Here is a 23,136-nt window from a genome sequence, read left to right on the forward strand (position 1 = left end):
AAGTTCTTGGGATTCATGGTGTCTTAAAGGGGAATATAAGCAAACCTAGAGAAAGTACAAGCTATTCTCGATATGACATCACCAAAGACCGTCAAAGATGTCCAGAAGCTCACAGGTAGGATAACGGCACTTAATAGGTTCATCTCTAAAGCAACAGACAAATGCTTACCCTTCTTCAAAACACTGAAAAAGGCCTTTGTTTGGACCGACAAATGCGAAGCGGCATTTCAAGAACTCAAGCGTTATTTGAGCCATCCACCCCTCTTAAGTCTGTCAAAGGAAAGGGAAAGCCTGTATCTATATCTGGCAGTGTCAGCCACAGCTGTAAGCATAGCCCTGATTCGGGAAAAGGACAGAAAAAAACTACCAGTCTACTACGTCAGCCAAGCTTTCCAGGGGGCAGAAGCCACGTACCCGAGGATTGAGAAGATCACATTCACATTGATAGTAGCCTCGTGCAAGCTGCGACCGTACTTTTAGGCGCACCCCATTTTGGTAATGACGAACCAACCCATTAAAAAGTCCATGAACAAGCCCGAAGCGGCCGGGAGAATGGTCTAGTGGGCAATTGAGCTTAGCCAGTTCGATGTTGAATACCACCCCAGGATAGTGATTAAGGCCCAGGCCTTGGTGGACTTCATTGCCGAGTTCACCCTCTCAGACGAGGACAGCCACTCCGATGATACAGAGTGCTGAACGATACAGACCGATGGTTCGTCAGCCTAAAAAAGGGGAGGAGTAGGGGTCATCATCACCCCAGACGGAGAAATGCTTAAGTATGGAGTCTAGCTAAAGTTCCTAGCCACTAATAATGAAGCCGAATATGAAGGAATATTGACGGGGTTAAGAGTCGGGAAAGCACTAGGAGCAAAAAAATTTGCTCCTCTAGAGTGATTCTAAGTTGGTGGTAAGGCAAATAAAAGAGGAATATAAAGCAAAGGAGGACAAAATGTGAAAATATCTCAGGCTAACAAAGCACTTAATACAGGAATTCGACAGGGTGGAATTCGTGCAGATCCTAAGAAGCGAGAACATGATAACAAATGAAATCGCGAAGCTAGCATCATCAGAAGAAGGATCAACAGGCACGGACTTGAGGTGGAAGTCCAGAAACACCCCAGCATTGAAGAAGTTCCTACATTTGCAATCCAGAATACAAGCAACTGGATGACCCCGATCATATCTTTCCTCCAAGGCGGACACCTCCCATAGGATGCAGAAGAAGCCAAGAAGGTCAAGAAGAGGGCAGCCAGATTCACAATCCTAAATGATACCTTGTACAAGAGGGGCTTTTCTATGCCTTACCTAAAATGCGTTGACAAAGAGGAAGCCAATTACATCTTAGAAGAGATCCATCAAGGGGTATGTGGAGATCACGCAGGCCCCAGAGTCTTGGTAAGTAAAGTGACCCGGACAGGTTACTTTTGGCCTACTATGCAGGTAGATGCGAGGGAGCTTGTTAAGAAATACGACAGGTGCTAGAGATTCGAGAATGTCCAACGACTCCTAGCAGAGACACTGACGACGATAGCCTCCCCATGGCCATTCGCACAATGGGGGATTGATATCGTCGGTCCACTTCCACGAGGCAAGGGACAAGTAAAATTTCTACTAGTCGCTATTGATTACTTTACAAAGTGGGTTGAAGCAGAGGCATTGTCAACAATTATCGAGGAAAAAATCCAGAGCTTCGTATGGAAGAACATTATCTTAGATTCAGGATTCCACAGACGATCGTATTAGACAGCGGGCGATAGTTCAATAGTTAGGGCTTCAAAGATTTTTGCTTGAGTTTGGGGATCAAGAACCAGTATTCATCCCCAGGGCACCCACAGGCGAACAGACAAGCGGAGGTGATCAATCGAACATTACTTAAGATCATTAAAACCCGGCTGGACGAAGCTAAGGGAGCCTGGCTTGAGGAGCTGCCCAATGCATTGTGGGCTTACAGGACTACAACAAGGACCCCAACAGGAGAAACCCCCTTCAGACTCACTTACGGCACTGAGGCGGTAATCCCAGTTGAGGTGGGAATAAGCAGCATCAGGCGAGAGACATTCAATGAGGAAAGCAACGACGATCAATTAAGGGTTAACCTGGATTGCTTGGACGAGACTAGAGCTGAAGCCTTTAACAGATTGATGAAGTATTAGCAAAAGATGGCCGAATACTACGACAAGAGAGTGAAGCTCAGACGACTTGACATAGGGGACCTTGTTTTGCGCAAAGTCACCTCTGCAACCAAGGATCCCACCCAAGGTAAACTTGGTCCAAATTGGGAAGGACCCTATCGGGTCGTCCATTACTCAACGCAAGGCAGTTACCACCTGGAGACCTTAGACGGACAAAGGCTCCCACGACCATGGAACATTGAGCATTTGAAGAAGTACCATCAATAGATGTAACAGAAATTTGTATTCATTTTTTGAAAAAGCAATAAAAGGACTATTCAGCCAATGTTATTCAGCCAATGGCCTAATGCAAGCAAAACTAGTAGCCTAAAAGTCATAAAGATTGGATAAGGAACAAGATTCCGTGCTAACGGATGTAAGTTACTGACGAAGCCAAAGAATGACAAGATCTCTTAAATGGGTGTAAGTCATAAAGATTGGCTAAGTAACAAGATTCTGCATTGACGGATGTAAGTTACTGACGAAGCCAAAGGATGACAAGATCCCTTAGATGGGTATAAGTCATAAAGATTGGCTAAGTAAAAAAACTCTGTGCCAACGGAGGTAAGTTATTGACGAAGAAAGATGAATGACCAAACCCCCTCAAGTAAGGGTGAATCGCAAAAAATGTCCAAGTGACCAAGTTCCGCATAAATGAGGAAAAGATATTGATGAATCAGAACCCCTCCAACGAAAGTGCAAGTCATAAGAGGAAATAATTAGAGGAACGAGGTAAACAAAGATTACGCAAGGGCAGTAGAACAAACCAGTAAGTACGCAAATGAATATAATTAAAGGCCCCAAAACAACGGGCACCATTGTTTCCACATTGAAATTAAAAACCCATAAACACTAGGTTGAGAAAGGCATTGTTCTAAAAATTAGAAAAATTGTTCTCAAAATAGAAGTAAAAAAGCCCAAAACACATTAGGCACCCCCAAAAACATAAAATTATATGTATATAGAGAAAACTGGTTCAAGCAGGTTCAGGCATCTGGAGGAGGCAAAGGAGCATCTTCGGGAGTGGCACCCTCAGGAGCAACAAACTGTAAAGCTTTGTCGGCGGCCATCTCCTTGTCCACGTCCTCAAGATCGAGATTCTCCAAGTCCACTCCAGTCGGATGTTTGACGAGGTACCACCTCAGGAGCTCAAAGCCTTTAAAATACCAGCTGAAAAGGACGGTGTTGTATTCCTCCATCGTCTGGAAAGCTTCAATAGATTTTGCGGCAATTGTTTTCAGCTTTTCCTTTACCGCCAAGAGTTGCTTGTCCTTCTTCGTGACAAGCTGCTTTTCCACCTTAAACTGCTCCTTGACAGTATTGGCCTCCCCCATAGCAGTAATTAAATCTTTCTTCAATTTGGAATTCTCTACTTCCAAGACCTCCATCCGTGACACTGCCGACGACACCTTCGCTTCCTGAGTAAGGAACTCCGAAGTAATGTGGAGGCTCTCCCCCAGCACCTATAAAAAAAAAGCCAAATAAAAAAAATAAAAAAAAAAGGAGGGAGAGAAGGATGGATTTGCCCAAACACACTACCTGGACGAGCTTGTGAAGATGACAACTCACAATCTCGTTAGGAGACGAACCCGAGAACACTTTCATATCCTCGGCAGTGATGATCTCTTGCACCCTCGCCAACACAACTTCGGCATCATCCTAGACACTAGACGACTGAGAATCAGCTTTATCCTTCCCCTTATCGTTGGTACGCGGCCTTTTCCTCTGGGGAATTTCTTCAACAGAGGTGTCCAGGGCGGCTGTCCTCATCGTCTCAACCCCAGGAGTGACCGAAGCGCCTGGAGTGACGGAGGCCCCTCTATCCGTCACTCGGACACCCCTGGTTTCGATGTTAGAGTGGGGCTTGTTCTTCTTTGCCCTCATGCGCGCATACATTCCTTGGTTAAATTTCGTAGTCATCTCTATCAAAGGGAAACCCCTTGTCAACAAAAAGAAAAAGGGAAGAAGAACCGTGCAAACGAACTCAACACTTACTTTTTGTCTGCTCAATTTCTAAGTTCCTCAAAACAAAGGCAGACGGCTCTGGATCGAGGAAGTAAAAAGCTAGAGTTTGCAGATCAACCAAATAGTCAAAATCTTCGATCGTCCTCGCATACTCAATGGCCTTCTCAACCCGGTCCTTGTACCTGCCTTGAGCTTAGGCAGTCTCTTAACTGCGTGAAACAATGAACAAAAAAGTTAATAACAATGAAGTGAACACAAGCAGATTAAAAGGCAAAGGATTAGAAGAAACGACGATGCACCTAGGTTCAGGGATCTCCATCGACAGAGTAACCTAGGAAGATCACCCGAAACTTCGTCAGAGGGAGTTTCCCAATCATCCCCAGACACAAAAAAAAACTGAGACTTCTAGTATCTGAATGATGAAGGCAGGTCCCGGATGATCCTAGTCCTCCTCTCCCAAGGCACCAATTTGTAGTACCCATACTCCTTAGACGGCTTTAAATAGTATAGGTACATAAGCTCGTCCACCCTAATCATGTCCCCCTCTGTAGTAGCCAGCCATATCTCTATACAGCTGATCACTATCCTCCACGAATTGGGCATAAGTTGCCCAGGAGCAATACCAAAGTGCCCTAGAAGCTCCATAATAAACGGGTGGACGGGTAATCTAAGCCTACTCAGGAAGGCAGTTTCGTAGAAGCACACTTCCCTGGCGAGAAGTGGCAGGCTCGTTCCTCCTCACGGAGTAGACGAACCCTAACCCTATCGGGAAATTGAAACCTATCGGGAAATTGAAACCTATCCTCAAACCTAGAGAGCGTCTCACCGTCCAAACCACATACCTTCCCAAGGGCGTGAAAAACCCTAACCACTTTAGGGACGGAGACGGCAATATCCCCCTCCACGGGGTCATCACTAGATGACAGACTAGTATCAAGCTCGCTCGATCTTACCTCAAAAATTCCTCTTCTCTCACTCACCAACCCCTCAAACCAATCAATTGACTAGCTAAGCACAGGAAATAACTCACCGGACACAACGCCTAAACCACTACCTTCAGAAACAAAGTTCCTAATCAAAGGAAGAAAAGTACGGGAAGTACCAAAAGTAGCCCTTAAACGTGCAAAAAAGAAGGAAACTGAGGGGCAAGCTACCCTAACCTCAGAACTATTGACCATGAAAACCAAAAGAATGGAAGGAAATAGGTAAATCCTAAAAACCCCAAAATTTAAACGCACACAGGAAAGAAAAAGGGAAGGAAAAGGAGAAAATCAAAAATCTGCCATAAAGCTATGCGAAAAAGACAACAAAGGGGAAAAAAAAAAAGCATACCTTAAAATGCAAAAAATTGGAAGCACCGACTCTAAGAAAAACGCAGAGAGAGGCTGGAGAGGAAAAAGCTCAGAACAATGATTGGAAGATTGGAAAAAGTGGAGAAGAAAGTGAAAAGTGGAGAAGTTTAAAAACCAAGGCACAAAAAAAAAATGAAATTCAGCGAGAAACCCAAGAGTCATACCATTGGAGTATTAACCGCACTAATCAGAACATGCCACGTGGCCACGTTGCGTGGGGCGCCGCCACTATGCATTAAATAAGGAATAGACCCCCAAGAGTCGCATCCAGTCAGAAAACTCTTCACCTTCCAATGGTCGTCATGACACATCGTGACGACCACGGAACCTGAAGGGCGGCTGATGGGACTGACGAACTCACATTCTATAGACGACATTACACTCATCCACCTCAACGCAACATGGACGAACATAAGCAAACCAATAATAAAGAGCATTTAATGCCTCAGACGGTTACTGATCAGATGACTGACCATTGAATCTCATCAAATTCCACAATCATGAGCCCCGGGGGGTTACAAACAAAGCAATAAAGCTACAGTTAAGTCCCCAACGACCAGAAACCATGAAGATATACATATATATATAGCCTGCGCAACAAGAGGGGGGTATGAGATCTCTTGCTTTAGAATACTCTTATATTGATTTAGAATTCTTATTATTTCTCCAAAAAAAGAGCTTTATACTAACTTTAGCATTAGAGGCGTTATGGTAGGTACCACATCGGTGACCACCTTTGTAAGGCCTTTGCTCCGCGTTTGCAGGAATGATGACAATAACCATTGACAAAGTATAAAACAGAGCCCAAAAAAAAAAAAAAAAATTCACAATGTGGGTGCCTTTTTGTGTGGTTGGGCCTTGACCCTTCTGCTATACTAAGGCCAGTGAGTATAAGGTAAGGAAGTTGGGACTAGCCTCATTGGGTTGCCCCATTGGCCAGCTTGTGCACGAGTCAGGGTTGCCCAACATTGAGACAACCCAAGGTGAGCATCGCAGGATGGATATAAGGTGTAGTCATGATGGGGCAACTGTTACAATAGACATATACTATGGCAGAATAATCATTATAATAAAATGCGCTAAATAGAGTCACCCTGAGCAATTGATACCGTAAATAAAATAAGCAGGGTTACAGCATAACAATTGATATAACAAATAGAAAAAGAAGAAAAATACTATAGCAAAACATATAACACTAAAGCAAAACCAATATCATCAGGATTGCCAACGCAAACTAAAAGGGATTGTCATAGAGCGGGAATGACAGCATCTAGCAATACAATAGCGATGGCCTTGTTTTCCCCAATCTTAGGCTAGGCCGTTTAGCAGGAATAGGTCTAGAAAGGGAGCCACTCCCTAACACGGGTAATCTCAATGCAAATTCCTGCTATAGAAATTACTTGGGCTGGGAAAAGGCCCTAAATGGTTTTGAGTTCTGATTTGTAGGCCAAAGAGAGTGAGAATGTCGAGGGGAGAGAAAAGTTGGTCTACCGATGCAGGCCTCTATTTTTGCCTGATTTTTTTCTATTTTACGTTCTTACTCTTCCTTTCCACTTAGTTTTCTTATTCTCTTTGTTAGGTTTCTTTTCTTTTCTACTCTTTGTGTTTTTCTTTCCACCACCAAACCACACCCCATGAATCCATTGACCGAGGGCCTACCTCCTATGTATTGGCTGGGTACAAGTAAGTGGTGTTCTGAGACTTGCGCGTATACCACTACCATTTGCATTTGTCTCCTTTTGCTTCCACTCCATTCCTATCATTCCTACGTTGTCCTCTTTTGTTATGTGTACTAGGTCGTGTTTGTATGTTGTGGCGTGAGGGGTGTGTGGGCTTTTGGGCTTACATTACCTTCTTTCATTCCTCCGTGGACTGGGTATTGTTCGGGCAAAGGTATTTGCCCACATAGTCCACTAGGCTTCCACTTCTGCCATTCCTCTTCTTGCCCCGAGCATGGGCCTTGTGGCTGTTAGTCCTCCCATACAAGACTATTGGGTTTGTTGCATCAAGCTTCCTCAACCCATTTACTTTATCTTTACCTCTTATTCCTCCCACAACCCTGTTGGCTGTCATTCTTACCATGTTGGCCCATTGGGCTTGCTACCTCTTTCCTTGGGCTTCCTCGGCCCATTTACTCCATCTTTACCTCTTATTCCTCACATGGGCCTGTTGGTTGTCATTCTTGCCATGATGGCCCATTGGGCTTGCTACCTCTTTCCTTGGGCTTCCTCGCCCATTTGCTCTATCTTTACCGCTTGTTTTTCCCACGGGCCTATTGGCTGTCATTCTTGCCATGTTGGCCCATTGGGCTTACTACCTTTTTCCTTGGGCTTCCTTGGTCCATTTACTCTATTTTTACCTCTTATTCCTCCCACGAGCCTGCTAGCTGTCATTCCTACCATGTTGGCCCATTGGGCGTAATAACTTCCTTTTACCATTCATATTTCCTTGTCCTTCCACTTTCCTTATTATTGGGCTTCTTCTACTATTGGGCATTTTGTCGAAAGTGGGCATCAACACACAATCATCAATCAATAATATTTTAAACTAGTATAAATAATAATTCATAAAACATTTATTAAAAAAGACATTGTATATTATTTGCAATCCATATAAAATAATAGAATTTGTTAACGCAACTAGAATAGAATCTGATTTTTTTTTTAAGATAAAAGATAGAAAGAATCAATTTCTCAATATGCAGCTCTTGACCTTCTTCTTTTTTTTCTTTTTCTTTTTTTTTTTTTTTAACTTGATAAGTGCAAAACTTGATTTAACGGGCAAAGACAAAGCAAATGGTAAAAAAATGCCTTCATAAATATCTTAGAAATGTGAATCCTTCTACAATCCATGCAAAGTCAATCACTATGCAGTGTTTTATTATTCAACCGTCCTGCGAAAGACCAGAACATAAAAATATCAAATATGACACTAAGCTATCCATCAAACCCCATTTGTTCTATAGATCGACATGCACAATTCAAATTCCCTTCTCACTACTTCAAAGTAGCAACACATCAAGGATAAATATTCATATGTGTAATCAAGTCAGTATGTTCAAATTTAATGTGACATTTTTATTTTGGTACGTGCAAACATGTAAATATGACATTTCAAGTTTAATTTGCATTTAGCAGCATGTGATTGCAGAGTCCTTGAAAGTGATGTGCACAACTTTTTTTTTTTATAAGATTGTAACATGTGATTGCATTCATTTAGATCCAGCATGTTCATAATCCAACTTTCCACATCTTCTTCAAATCATGTGGCTTCTTATAAGGAGGTCTTTGACCATGGGGTAGCCCTAACTTTACCCACCAATCTTCATTTCCAGTTGGCCACCAAGGTGGTGGAACTCCCTTTTCTAGCATGTACTTTCTTTGAGAGGGGGTCACAGTGTTGCATTTAAGAAGACAAAAGTGACCCAAGAATAGCATCTTGCAAGTCTTGGAGAATGCTTTGAGAGTTCGCATTCTGGATTATTTTCTACCTCACTCATGGCAAGGCAGTCCGCTTCATACTTGGCTATGGCTGCTAGCCCGTTCTTATCAAACTTCACCTTTTCTTTCCACCAAGCTCTAATGTTGTTAGAAGCACCACTCACTAGCTTACCCTTCTTAGGAATGAAACCATAGACAAATTCACGAGCTTTGCAAACTTCCAGTAGCTTCAGCATATACTTGAGAATCCCATCCTGTGCTCTAGACATTTTCTTCCTCCAAGCTTAATCAGTTGTCTGCTTGGGCTTCTGCTTCTCTGCAGCTTGTTGGGCTGCAATCTTCTTTCTTTCCTCATGCCTTTTGAGTTTGATACGATCCTTCCACATTTGCCTTTCCAATTCTTCTGCTTCAATATCTTCATCACTCACATCTTCATCCGCTATGTTGTTACACTTTAATTAATTCACCAACTTCTAAATCCAAACTGTTGCCCAATGTGTCATCAACCAACATAATGTGGTCCATTGAATCAAATTACAACAACCCTTTGGTTAATAAGAAAAATGCTTGGAAAAAAACTAATCAAAATCTTTAATCTTACCACTTATTTTGTTTCAATCCCCAAGCTATACAGCCACTCTAGGACTAAAATGAAAAGTTGTACTAGGCTCCCTAATTGCACTAGGTTCTATTACATTAAACATCAAAATCAATCCACAATAAAAAATCCACATTAATTTTATATTCCTACCTTATCTCAGAAACCAAACAGAACATAATTATTGCTGAAATCCAATGAATTCACAAATATTGAGCCAAACAGCTCCTTTTTCATTCAATCAAACCCACCTTCCTGATGACCCCAAACCTATAAAAATTTCTAAAAATTCTTAAGATTACAACAGTTCAAATATTAATACAAGACCCAACAGCCTATATTAGATTTATAAACAAACCAACATCTCAATTTTTTTTTTTGATATATGAAACCATAATTCTCAGAATTTCCAAAAATTGAATCTTTTAAACAGATAGAAATGAATCAAACTCAAATTCTATAAAATTATTAAATTACACATAAAATAGTTCCACAACAGAATCAATTCAAAGCACTAGATTAAGTTATACAACAATTTCAGTAGCCATAAAACAAAGTAGTTGACAAATGATAGCAAAAGTTATACTATTACACTACATGTTCGTTGAAATCACACAAGATAAGACCCAACCCAAATACTTGCACACAAAAATGACAGAAAATACTTACACATACCTACACACATAGTCATTGAAATCACACAAGAGAAGAATCAACCCAAAAATGTATGCTCACATGATGCATGCAATGTAAATAAACTCAAAAATCTTTAAATAAATCCCTATCTAACAAAAAAAACACTGGCACAAGCCAAACAACCAGACAGCAAATGAAAATTTTACAGATCTGAAAAATTATGCAAATGTTTCCTAAAATCTCCTATGGATCTAAGTAGACCCTTAATATTTTCCAAGATTGTTTCACATAAATTCTCCCAATAATCTAAGCTACAAAATATATCATTGCATTAGTCTTGCATTGTGTTATGCTGAGAAAGAAAATAATGTCTTGGGCAGAAGGTGAAATTTAAATACCTGAACTTGTTTGCAGGTAAAAAAACTTCTTACCTCTCCCCAACTGGATAATCATCAAATAACTCTACAAGCACATTCAAAATTTGGGAATTACACTTGGAAATAAAACAGAGAAAAAAATAGAAATCTATAAAAGAAAATAGAAAGAGTAGAAGATGGACTAACCACATTGTTTCTGTATTATTTCTCAAAAAAAAAAAAACATTGTTTTTGTATTACCATTGCGCAAAAAAATCTGGAGCTTCTCTTATTTGGTTTGTCATCACATTCCATTTTATTATTCCTTCTTAAAGTATAACTGGAAATTTAAGAGAGAAAAAAAAAAATTGAAAGGGAATTTGGCAATCTTTGATAATTGTTTGGTTGATTCAATATGAGAAAACTTACGGCTGGGATCTGTCTTGGACCAATCTGCGCAGCTAAGGACGAATTTTAATAGCGTCATTACCAAAACATCAAATATGGGAAATTTTGGACCCCTCATATCTAGTTTCTCTAACTGTTAGAGTCAAATATTCTTTTGGTTACATAAATTTTTAGGCCATAAGTCTTTTCTAATGTCAACGATACTCTACATGAACTGTTCAGCCTCTCTCACTAAACAATATCTACATAAACCCATATATGACTCGCAACACAAAAGAGGTAGAGCTCCAATTAAAAAACCCAGTTGGCATATCCCTAGCTAGAACTTCCCCACATGTTAACCAAACCAAATTGTTGAGGTATCCACAAAACAGCACTACACGAAGAAATCAGAATCACACTAACCCATATATGACCCACAACACAAAAGAGGTAGAGCTCCAATTAAAAAACTCAGCAATCAAAAATTCAACGTCCTACAAAAAATCAAGTACAAAGAAAAATCAACATAACAATCATCCATATCACAACGCGAAGGAGACAGTAACAAATTTTTTTTATAAAAAAAAACATCAATCAAAAGAAACAATACTATTAATTTAATCCTTACATTGAATTATTACGCAGGGCAGTCAAAAGAATAGAGCACAAGAGAAACTGGGATTAAGAGATACCGAAACTGAATCATCCAGCTTTTGTCAGTATTTGTATACTGTGAGGAGAGGAAGAGCAAAGGAGGAAAGACAAAGAGACTGCCGTTACAGGCTAGCGTTAGCAAAAGCTGAAGGGTTGCCGTTGAGGAATTAAAACCGCTGAAAAATTAACTTTGATGAAGGGTTGCCGTTTAAAAGGTGGGGAGTCGAACTGTGAAACACGGTAAACCAAAAGGTGGGGAGAGGTTACATTTAAAATTGAAACCTTAAATTACAGGTTCGGGCTTCGGCTTGGGCTTGGGCTTGGGCTTGGGTTTTATGGTGGAGATAGAGTTGTGAATTATTTTTATTTTTTTAGTATTTTAAAATTTAGCAAGTTATTTTAAAATTATAGGAGAAATTTAAGAAAAATGATGGTAATGACATGATTGTTAATATGGCTCAATGTAAGCGTAGCAATATTAAATACTATGTTTTAGCTTTTAGATTTATATAAATATAGACTAACACTTAACCCACGCAATGCACAAAATCATTTTACATATTAGAAAACAATCAACTTAACAAAACAATACAATAAAATATATTATAATCCCTTATGTGTGTGTTTGTTTCTAAAAAAAAAATTACAGAAACACTACACAAATAATACACACACACACACACATATATATATATATATATATATATATATACACACATATAGATGTCCAAAAAAACACAACTGAAGGATGATTCTTTTATAGACCAATCTAATTATGATTCTAATAACATAACATGATTCAGAGTAATAACGGAATATTTTGCAATACTGCATGCTTATATATAGTATATATATATATATATATTTTAGATTCAATGCGAGAACTTTTATTACGAAGGTAGAAAACTTCTGTAAAGAATTACAAAATTTGTCACATCACGATGGATGTCTTCTAACCAAATTTGTGGTTCATACAAGAATTTTGCTAACTTGGCAAGCTTATCAGCAACTTCATTTCCTTTCCGCCTAACATGCAAGAAAGACACACTTCTCAAACTTGTGGCTAGCCTACACGAGTCCTCAATGATGTGACCAAACGCTGTCATGCAATTTGAATCCGATACAAGGTAGTTGTAGATGATCTCGGAGTCTACCTCAAAAGCTTCATCATGTAGTCCGAGCTCAATGGAGAAAGAGATAGCTTTCCTGCAAGCCAAAACTTCCACGTCCTCCACTGTGGATGGTAGAGTAATGCGTTCCGATAGAGCTGCAATCACCATTCCTTCTGAGTCTTGTATCACCCCTCCAATGCCTGCTGTGCCCGTGTCCTGAAAAATCACTCCATCACTCCATTCTTTGTTGCAATGGGATGTCTTGGGCTGATTGGAATTCATGGAAGCGTTCAATGGCATGAGTATAAATCTTCCCCAAAGGCACCGTGGTTGCTTCCACTCTTTGTGCATTCCTCCTGAAGGGGAATAAAAGTGATTTTGACGGGTCTACTTGGTAGATATGACAACATAAGGATGACGGTATTCGACGTGACTAAAGAGGACGGATCCACAGTTGACGGATGGGTACATGCAGGGATCAACCTTCCAGGATTATTTCCAAGGAGTCTTGAATAAGAGTTCACACTATATAATTAGGGTTGATGTGGCCTTAATTATTCTCCACATAAAACGTGCATAAGAGGAATTCCTGCATCGCACGTTTAGCCTTGATAGAAGGTATTTGAAAGAAAAGAGTTCTACTCCTAGAAGGAATGGACTTTGTCATCAAGGCGTGGATGCTAACCCTACCCCATTATAAATACGCCGAAATCCTTACAAATTAAGGTACGCACAATTAACCCAGGACCTACACTCAGGGTTGTAAAAAGACTGAGGTTCGAAGATTTTTCGAGGGCGGCGCGGTGCGCTCTTTTAGGTCCTTTATTTTCTTTGCGTGTGCTGCTTCGGTTTGGGGAGATGGCTAAGCTCCTGGTGATTTTTCGGCATCATCAGTTAGCGCCGTCTGTGGGGAAGATTATTTAGCCTTTGCTCTATTCCTGAGACAAAAAGTTGCATGGTACTCACTCGATCGATGGCAACAACCAACAATCAAGGCGACGAACCGCATGCCACAGCTCTAGAAAGGCAAGTCCAAATGCTTGCAGCGGCGGTTGAGCGCCTCACCAAGCAGAATCATGATTTAGAAGAGCAACTGCGACAAAAGAATGCACACCAAAGTGCACCTGAGGAAGACTAGGAAGGTGCTAGTCCGGAAGGAAGGAACGCGGAAGGGCCTGAGGGTAGCAGTGCTCCGACTAGACCGAAGCAGCAGGAGACCAACCGACCATCCGTCTCGGACACCTTACCGACTCACATAGCAGCTGAGATGCAGGAGATGAGGGAACGCATGGATGTGATGATGAACGCCCTTAGAGGACGAGTCTCCAGCGACCTGGACGACCTAGTCCATAGAACAGATTCACCTTTCACAGCGCTCATGAATTCATGCCCCTGTCCTCCAAAGTTTCGCATGCCTCACGTGGAGAATTACGACGGATCCAATGACCCATTGCATCACTTGGAATCTTTCAGAACCCTAATGCATCTTCAGGGCGTACTGGACGAAATCACGAGGGACTGGTACAATAGGCTGACACCTAATTCCATCAGCACTTTTAAGGAATTAGGCGCACAGTTCGTATTATACTTTATCGGAAGTCACCAACATAAGAAGTCTACTGCGTGTCTGTTGAATATTAAGCAACGAGAAGACGAGACATTAAGATCATACATAGCCCGCTTTAACAAGGAAGCCCTCTCGATAGACGAGGCAGATGACAAGATACTTGTGGCAGCATTCACAAACGGGCTACGAAAGGGTAAGTTCTTGTTTTCTCTGTACAAGAATGACCCAAAGACTATGTCCGATGTGTTTTACAGGGCAACAAAGTATATGAACGCAAAGGATGCCTTGCTAGCTCGAGAGGACAAGCCTAGAAAGAGGGAAAGACAGGAAGATGCGTAACCGGACAAAGGACAAAAAATGTCAAGGACCAGAGAACGACGGGAAGATTGACGACCCAAACCGCCTACGGGAAGATTTACGAACTTCACCCCCTCACAGCCCCAATTGACTAAGTGTTAATGCAGATCAAAGATGAAGGAACCTTGACGTTTCCCGGCAAGCTGAAGGGAGATCCGAACAAGAGGCCAAGAGATAGATACTGCCGTTTTCATGGCGATCATGGCCACGATATGACGGACTGTTATGACTTGAAGCAACAAATTGAGGCCCTCATCAGGCAAGGAAGGTTGCAGAGGGTTCGTGAGGAAGGAGAGAATGGATCAACCCCAGGAACAGAATCCCCGACGGGAAAATGAGCGTCCCAGACCACCTGTAGGAGATATACGGATGATTGTAGGGGGCACTACTTCTGCAGGGTCGTCCAAAAAGGCCAGAAAGACATACTTGCGAACGGTTCAAAGCGTCCAGTCAACAGATCCCTCACTAAAAACAACACGATGGGATATCGGGTTTTCGGAAGAGGATGCGAGACGCCTTCACCACCCACACGACGACGAGCTCGTGGTCAGCATACGGGCAGGGGACTACAACATGCATCGAGTTTTGGTAGACAACGGAAACTCAGCAGATATCCTCTATTACCCCGCATTCCAGCAAATGGGGATTGCTAAAGAACGACTGGTCCCAACGAATGCACCTCTTGTTGGCTTCGGAGGAACAAGGGTCTATCCTTTAGGCGTTGTCATGTTGTCTGTGACGGTGGGAGATTACCCACAGCAAATAACCAAGGATGTTTCTTTTCTCGTGGTTGATTGCTCTTCAGCGTATAACGCCATCCTTGGACGGCCCACCCTCAATGCATGGAAGGCTGTCACCTCTACCTACCATCTAATGATCAAATTTTCCACCGAATGCAGAGGTGGAGAATTGCGGGGAAATCAGGTAGCTGCACGGGAATGTTACGTCGCCATGATGGAAATGGATGACCACCTACAAGCAATGAACATCGAGGAACTGAGAACAGTGGCAGAACCGGTGGAAGAGTTGGAAGAAGTACAACTGGATGCTTCTAGGCCCGACCGAATAACCAGAATCGGTACCCTCGTCAACCAAACAGTTCGACAAGCGCTTGCATTATTCCTCAAAGAAAACCAAGATGTTTTTGCATGGAGTCACGAGGATATGTCGGGAATAGATCCAACAATCATGGTTCACAGGTTGAACATGTCACCCTCTTTCCCTCCTGTTCGACAGAAGAAGCGAGTGTTCACCCCCGAACGAGATCGAGCCATAGCAAAAGAAGTACAGAAGTTACAAGAAGCAGACTTCATACGCGAGGTGTACTACCCTGATTGGTTGGCGAACGTAATGATGGTCAAGAAGGCCAACAGGAAGTGGAGAATGTGTGTCGACTTCATGAATCTGAATAAGGTCTGCCCTAAGGACAGTTACCCACTCCCACGCATTGACACCCTGGTAGACTCCACCGCGAGACATGAACTTTTAAGCTTCATGGATACTTTCTCCGGCTATAACCAAATCAAACTGGATAAGACTGATCAGGAGAAAACCTCGTTTGTAACGAGTCAGGGGCTTTTCTGCTACAAGGTAATGCCTTTCGGGCTTAAAAACGCGAGAGTCACATATCAGAGGTTGATGAAAAAGATGTTCGCGAACCAAATTGGCAGAAACGTGCAGGTTTACATGGATGATATGTTGGTAAAAAGCGTAAAGGTGTCTGATCACCTGAGGGACCTCCAGGAGACTTTCAATACTCTTCGGGCATACAAAATGAAGCTGAACCCGAACAAATGCGCGTTCGGAGTAACCGCAGGAAAATTCTTGGGGTTTATGGAATCACAGAGGGGCATTGAAGTCAACCCAGAGAAAGTAAAGGCAATTATGGAACTGACTCCTCTAAGGACAGTAAAGGAGGTACAAAGCTTGACCGGGAAGATAGCAGCCTTGAACAGGTTCGTATCAAGAGCGACGGACAAATGCCTCCCATTCTTCCGAACATTGAAGAGATCATTCGAATGGACGGACGAATGTTAAAAGGCATTTAAAGAGTTAAAGATATATCTCTCCGCTCTGCCATTGCTTAGCCCATCTATGCTAGGAGAAGAATTTTTCCTGTACCTTGCCGCCTCCTCAGCCGCGGTCAGTGCAGCTCTCATTAGAGAAGAAAATAAGGTACAAAAGCCCGTGTACTTTATAAGCCAAGCCCTAAGGGGAGCAGAAGAGAGGTACCCTCAGATGGAAAAACTTGCATTTGCTCTTGTGACTGCGGCTCGGAAGCTCAAGCCATACTTTCAAGCACACACCATAAATGTCTTGACAAATAAACCCTTACGGAAAGCAATGAGCAATCCCGAAGCTGTTGGACGGATGGCGCTATGGGCAATCGAGCTAAGTGAATTCGATATCCAATATCAGCCACCGACGGCAGTAAAGGGACAGATATTGGCCGACTTCATTGCCGAATTCACTACCGCAAAGGAGCAGGGGGCAGAAGAGATGCCCATATGGAGAATTCATACAGACGGATCTTCCAATAAGCACGCTGGAGGTGCTGGTATCGTGCTCCACACCCCAGAAGGAGACAAGATTCAATGCATGATTCATCTGGACTTCACCACTACTAACAACGAAGCGGAATACGAGGCCTTGGTTGCGGGACTGGAGCTTGCGATAGCGGCAGGAGCTAAGAGGGCAGTTGTCTGCTCCGATTCTCAAATCGTGGCCAGTCAGATTAATGGGAGCTATGATTGCAAGAACGAGAGGATGAAAAGGTACCTTAGGAAAGTGAAAGGTCGAACGAATAACCTTCAATTCACAATGATTCAAATCCCAAGGGAAGAGAACCAAGAAGCGGACCGACTCGCAAAGGCAGCTTCGGCCGAACCCATGATTATCCCTGAACAGGTATTATCCTTCCTCCAGCTTTCTTCATTATTAGATGACGTTGGCATGCATGAGATAAGCAGTGAGTATTGTTGGACGGCTCCAATTATGGCTTATCTCAAGGAAGGCAAGCTGCCCGATAACAAAGAAGACGCAAGGAGGTTGAAGGTTAAGGCTGCCCGGTTCGTCTTGATCAAAGGCGTCCTATACAAAAGAGGATTCTCCCGACCATATCTAAGATGCCTCGGCTGTGAAGAAGCAGACTACGTGATGAGGGAGGTCCATGAAGGAGTTTGTGGAAACCATTCTGGATCGAGGTCTCTAGTGCACAAGCTACTCCGAGCAGGATACTACTGGCCAACAATGCAAAAGGATGGCCACACATATGTTAGAGCTTGCGACAAGTGTCAACGATTTGGAAATTTCATTAGGCAGCCAACAGAAGAACTTACCCCTATGATGGCTCCATGGCCGTTTGCACAATGGGGGTTAGACATCATGGGTCCATTTCTAACAGCGGTGAGGCAGTTGAAGTTCTTGGTGGTTGGTATTGACTACTTCACCAAATGGGTGGAAGCAGAGGCTCTGGCTACTATCATCGAGAAAAACATCCGTAGTTTTGTGTGGAGAAGTATTATTTGCAGATATGGAATTTCGAGGGTGCTCGTTTCAAACAATGGGAAACAATTCGACAACGACACATTCAGGGACTTTTGTTCTTAGCTTGGAATAAAAAATCACTACTTATCGCCCGCCCACCCACGGGCCAACGGACAAGTTGAAGTCACGAACTGGTCCTTGTTGAAGATTATCAAGACCCGGCTCGAGGGAGCAAAGGGTATATGGCCAGACGAATTACCAAGTGTTTTATGGGCATACAGGACAACGGCGAGAACACCGACAGGAGAGACACCGTTTCGATTGGCGTATGGTACTGAGGCCCTCATATCGGCAGAGGTAGGATTAACAAGCTACCGTGTGGAAAGCTACGATGAGAGCAAGAATGACGAAGCTTTGCATTTACAACTCGACCTTGTAGACGAAGTTAGGGCAGTAGCTGCACAAAGACTAGCGCGATACCAAGAAATAATGGCAAAACATTACAACTCCAAGGTGAGGCACAGGGATTTCCAGGTGGGAGATCTGGTCTTACGAAAAGTACTCGGCGCTACATAGGATGCCTCCCAAGGAAAACTGGGTCCTAACTGGGAAGGATCATACAGAATCATTTCATGGCATAGGAAAGGAACGTACCACTTAGAGACATTAGACGGAAGAAAGCTGAGCCATCCATGGAACACTGAGCACCTGAAGAAATACTACCAGTAGACGAAGGGCAAAGACAACAGCAACATCTACCTCCTCGTTTCCAGTTTATTTTTAAACAATCATAATTTTTACTTATTAAAGCCAAAGTTTTTTATTTTCCATGAACAATATAGTCTACCAGTATGTCGTAATAAGAGGAGTTTTATTTACAACATATGGAATGTGTTTTGCTCAAAATCTACTAAGTCCACACAATGGACGGATCATCCAAAAGGATGAAAATCTACCAAGTCCACACAGTGGATGGATCATCCAAAAGGATGGAAACATGTAGTCCACATAGTGGACGGATCATCCAACCAAGATGAAAATCTACCAAGTCCACACAGTGGACGGATCATCCAAAAGGATGGAAATATGTAGTCCACATAATGGACGAATCATCCAACCAGGATGAAAATCTACCAAGTCCACACAGTGGACGGATCATCCAAAAGGATGGAAATATGTTAAGTCCACATAGTGGACGGATCATCCAATCAGGATGAAAATCTACTAAGTCTACATAGTAGACGAATCATCCAACCAGGATGAAAATCTACCAAGTCCACATAGTGGGCGGATCATCCAAAAGGATGGAAATATGCAGTCCACATAGTGGATGGATCGTCCAAAATGGATAAATATCTACCAAGTCCACATAATGGACGGATAATCCACAATGATGAAAAGTTTTTGGTTCCACAAGGTGGACGAATCATCTAAAGAAAGGTGAAAATGCATCAAGTCCACATGTGGACGGGTTATCCAAGAAATATGAAAATATGGTAAAGTTCACAAAATGAACGGATTGCCCGACGAAAAATAAAAACCAACTAGATTATAAAAAGAGAAAGTCATACACATTACAAAAATAAAGTCAACAAAAGACAATGATAAAATGTTCACTACAAAATTTACATTAGTCTTGAACTACAACGGTCTCTTCATTATTCTCGGGACCTTCTGGCAACGGCTGGTGGGTGTCGACGATGACAGTTTCTTTTTCAACCTTGGTGACCCCGTCATCACCAGGACCTTCACCAAAGAGCTCCTCCGTCCCCTCAGAGTCGACGGGGCGAGCAGGTGTCTGGGCCTCAGCGTCGATGTTGATGTGAGCAAGGTCCAGGTTAGGAAAAGAGGCCTTCACCTGACGGAGACAGTCGTCGAACCCGTCGCTAAAGGAGGACCCAAGCTCGGCAAGAAGGGAGTCGGAGTCACGGTATTCCTTAATAGCCTCGACTTTTGCTTGATGAATGTTGTCGTCGATAGCTTTTATCGTCTCCCTCAGCAACTCCACTTCTTTCTCCAAGTTCTCACGAGCCTACTCGGATAGTTTTAGTTTCTGCTCGTGACGAACCCTCCAAAGCTTTAGTTCGTCTAGCTCCTCTGCCATCGCCTTTGCCTTGGCACGAACCCGTTCAAGAGCTCTCTCTTGGGCCAGGCAACAGTCAAACAAGCCTTTGGCCATAAGCACCCCCTGCGCCAATTTCAATAAGTTAGTTCAAGGCATAAAGGTACGAGACGGAGTAAATATATGACGGAGGCTTTTCCTTGACGGGGTCGGGGTTAGTCATTAGGCCCTTACCCTTGCCTATTCCCAGCTTGGGAGGCAGCCTCACCAAGCCGGACCCCTAACCGGCAGGTAACCCCGTCACCAGCTTCTACTTTTTGCTGTGACGGTCCCACTTTTCAGTGGAAGGTCTCTTTGTGGCCAGGTGAGACGGATCCGTCTTAGGAGCGTCACCTCCTTATTTCTTCTTGGCTGCCTGCTGCTTGATAATAGCCCGTCTCCTTGCATCGTCCATTTCTGCAAAAGATGACGGTTTAAAAAAGGAGAGAAAAGTTGCATAACGTAGAGTAACGACGGAAGGATTGCAGAACTTACGTTTGTGTACTCTTGCGTCGTATCGACGGGCTATAGCTGTAGGTTCTGGACCGTCACAATACCACTACAGCGTGTCTAAGGTGACAAGTTTTGACCAAGTCCTCTTCGACAACTTAGTTTTTTGAAAGATTTTCTCCAAAAAACCAAATTGCTCTGTCGTAACAGGTGAATGGTCCCTCGCTGTAAAAAAAAAAAAAAAAAAAAAAAAAAAAAAAAAAAAAAAAACTGAGAATAAATCCATAGAAAGAAGGGGTGACGGTTAAAAATAAGACTGTCTCATACCAGACGGGGGCATTATTCCCCAAGTTTTATCTACCGGCATGTAGTCGTCATCACCTGGACGACACATCCAGTCATCTCCTCGAAGGAAGAAGTATCTACCCTTCCAATTACGATTGGAGCCCGGGGTCTCGGACACTAGCCTAAGTACCGGACTCCTCGACACAAAGCTGTACATACCCTTTGATTTGGTAATCTCAGACGGACGGTAACAATGAAAGAATTCTTCCACTGTTAACCGTCTCGCTTCGTCCAACATTACACCGTACAACACCTCGACGCTCAGAAAAACTCTCCAAGCATTCGGTGAGATCTGAGTGACGGCCAGACCCAGGTATTGAAGAAGACGACGGTGTAATGCACTCAGAGGAAAGCGGAGGCCAGCTTTTAGCATCTGCTCGTAAACCTCTACGTCTTCAAGACCGTCATAATAACATTTCTTTGATTTAAACGAAAGACGGATGGGTATAGTGTCGGGTATCTGGTACTTTTGCCTTAGCGTATTGAAGTGTGCTGGCTTGATGGTTGAAACGAAGACGTTCACCGTCCACAAGGGGAGCAGGACGAATTCTTTGAAACCATCAAGACCTATGACGGATTGGACCGGTGGATCTATACCATCTAGGTCGTCGATCGAGTCATACTCTGACCCGTCCCCATCCTGCCCTTCATCTTCCACATGGGAAGGAGAGCTAGCTGACGGATCCCTCTCCCCGCTGGAGGTGTCTTGGTCTGCTTAACCTGACGGGAACACCTCCTCGTAACCCGCTCCCTCGCGGGCATAAGACTGACTACTTGACGCCTCACTAGACATCTGACACCTACAGATGACGGGTAAAGGAAGCCTAAGACTCTAGATCTGTACCGACGACAGGACCAACATAATAAAGAACAAAAACTAAGTAAAAAAGGTACTTACAGGTAGACGGCAAGGAAATGCAACAGACGAGCTAAGAGAACGTTGGAATCTCGGCTTCTAAAGGAGACGGATCACACAAGGTGGACGGTCGCGCTCTGAATAGCAGAAATTTCTAAAAGTGTAAAAATAAAAACAGTGGGTAGTATATATAGAGGGAACGGCGCGATAAACGAAGGGATGCATCGATTCCAGCAAACAACCAGTAAAGTACCCCCACGTGTCCCTGAGCATTTATGATAGCATTACAGCCTGTCCGTCAAAAAACACACCTGTCAAATGACATGGCTAACCGTCATTCCATGAAACTGCAAAGGAGAGGTGACGGTCTCATGGAATGAGGGGGCAACTTAAGGGGAATAAAAGTGATCTTGACGGGTCTACTTGGTAGATATGACAACATAAGGATGACGGTATTCGACGTGACTAAAGAGGACGGATCCACAGTTGACGGATGGGTACATGCAGGGATCAACCTTCCAAGATTATTTCCAAGGAGTCTTGAATAAGAGTTCACATTATATAATTAGGGCTGATGTGGCCTTAATTATTCTCCACATAAAACGTGCATAAGAGGAATTCCTGCATCGCACGTTTAGCCTTGATAGAAGGTATTTGAAAGAAAAGAGTTCTACTCCTAGAAGGAATGGACTTTGTCATCAAGGCGTGGATGCTAACCCTACCCCATTATAAATACGCCGAAATCCTTACAAATTAAGGTACGCACAATTAACCCAACTCTAGCACTCTAGGGTTGTAAAAAAGAGAATCTAACTTGACCTTCGGAGGGTTTTTGGCCGGCACCACACCGGTGCACTCTTTTAGGTCCTTTATTTTCTTTTTGCAGGTGTTGCTTCGGTTTGGGGAGTGCTAGCAGCTTACTGGTGATTTTTTCGGCATCATCACCTCCTATGCCAAATACCCCAAGCAATGTATGCAAGTATCTCTACCAAATGCGGTGATTTCTGAGCTAAGATTCCTTGACACAAATCACGGAAACATACCAATTTTTCTGCCAAAAATGGTCGACACCGCTCCAGCTCCCACCAAACATTTTTTACCTCTATGCATTCCCAGAGAGCGTGGATTTTATCCTCTGTATCACAACTGCAGCGATCACAAAGAGAGTTTATTGTGATGTTCCTCTTCATTAGGTTCAGTTTTGTTGGCAGGGAATCATTTGCTGCTCGCCAAAGAAAGTGTCGGATTTTATTTGGCAAGTTTAGTGACCAAATATCTGACCAAAACTGCTTGTTGTCTG

General features: G+C 42.9%; 2 protein-coding genes and 1 pseudogene across 2 annotated transcripts; 1 reads left to right on the forward strand and 2 right to left on the reverse strand.

Annotated features, from left to right (window-relative positions):
- The first annotated feature begins 212 nt into the window (after positions 1-212).
- On the forward strand, positions 213-2,153 carry LOC142631708 (uncharacterized). Its single transcript, XM_075805997.1, has 2 exons — positions 213-324; positions 1,825-2,153. Exons 1-2 carry the CDS (start codon positions 213-215, stop codon positions 2,151-2,153), a joined length of 441 nt encoding a protein of 146 aa, XP_075662112.1.
- Positions 2,154-8,594: 6,441 nt separating this feature from the next.
- On the reverse strand, positions 8,595-11,798 carry LOC142642546 (ETHYLENE INSENSITIVE 3-like 3 protein; annotated as a pseudogene).
- Positions 11,799-12,452: 654 nt separating this feature from the next.
- LOC142631718 (uncharacterized) lies at positions 12,453-12,956 on the reverse strand. The gene has a single exon (XM_075806005.1). The coding sequence runs from the start codon at positions 12,954-12,956 to the stop codon at positions 12,453-12,455; it is 504 nt and encodes a 167-aa protein (XP_075662120.1).
- Positions 12,957-23,136: the final 10,180 nt, after the last annotated feature.

Source organism: Castanea sativa, chromosome 1, assembly GCF_040712315.1.
Source record: "Castanea sativa cultivar Marrone di Chiusa Pesio chromosome 1, ASM4071231v1".
Lineage (NCBI taxonomy): Eukaryota > Viridiplantae > Streptophyta > Magnoliopsida > Fagales > Fagaceae > Castanea > Castanea sativa.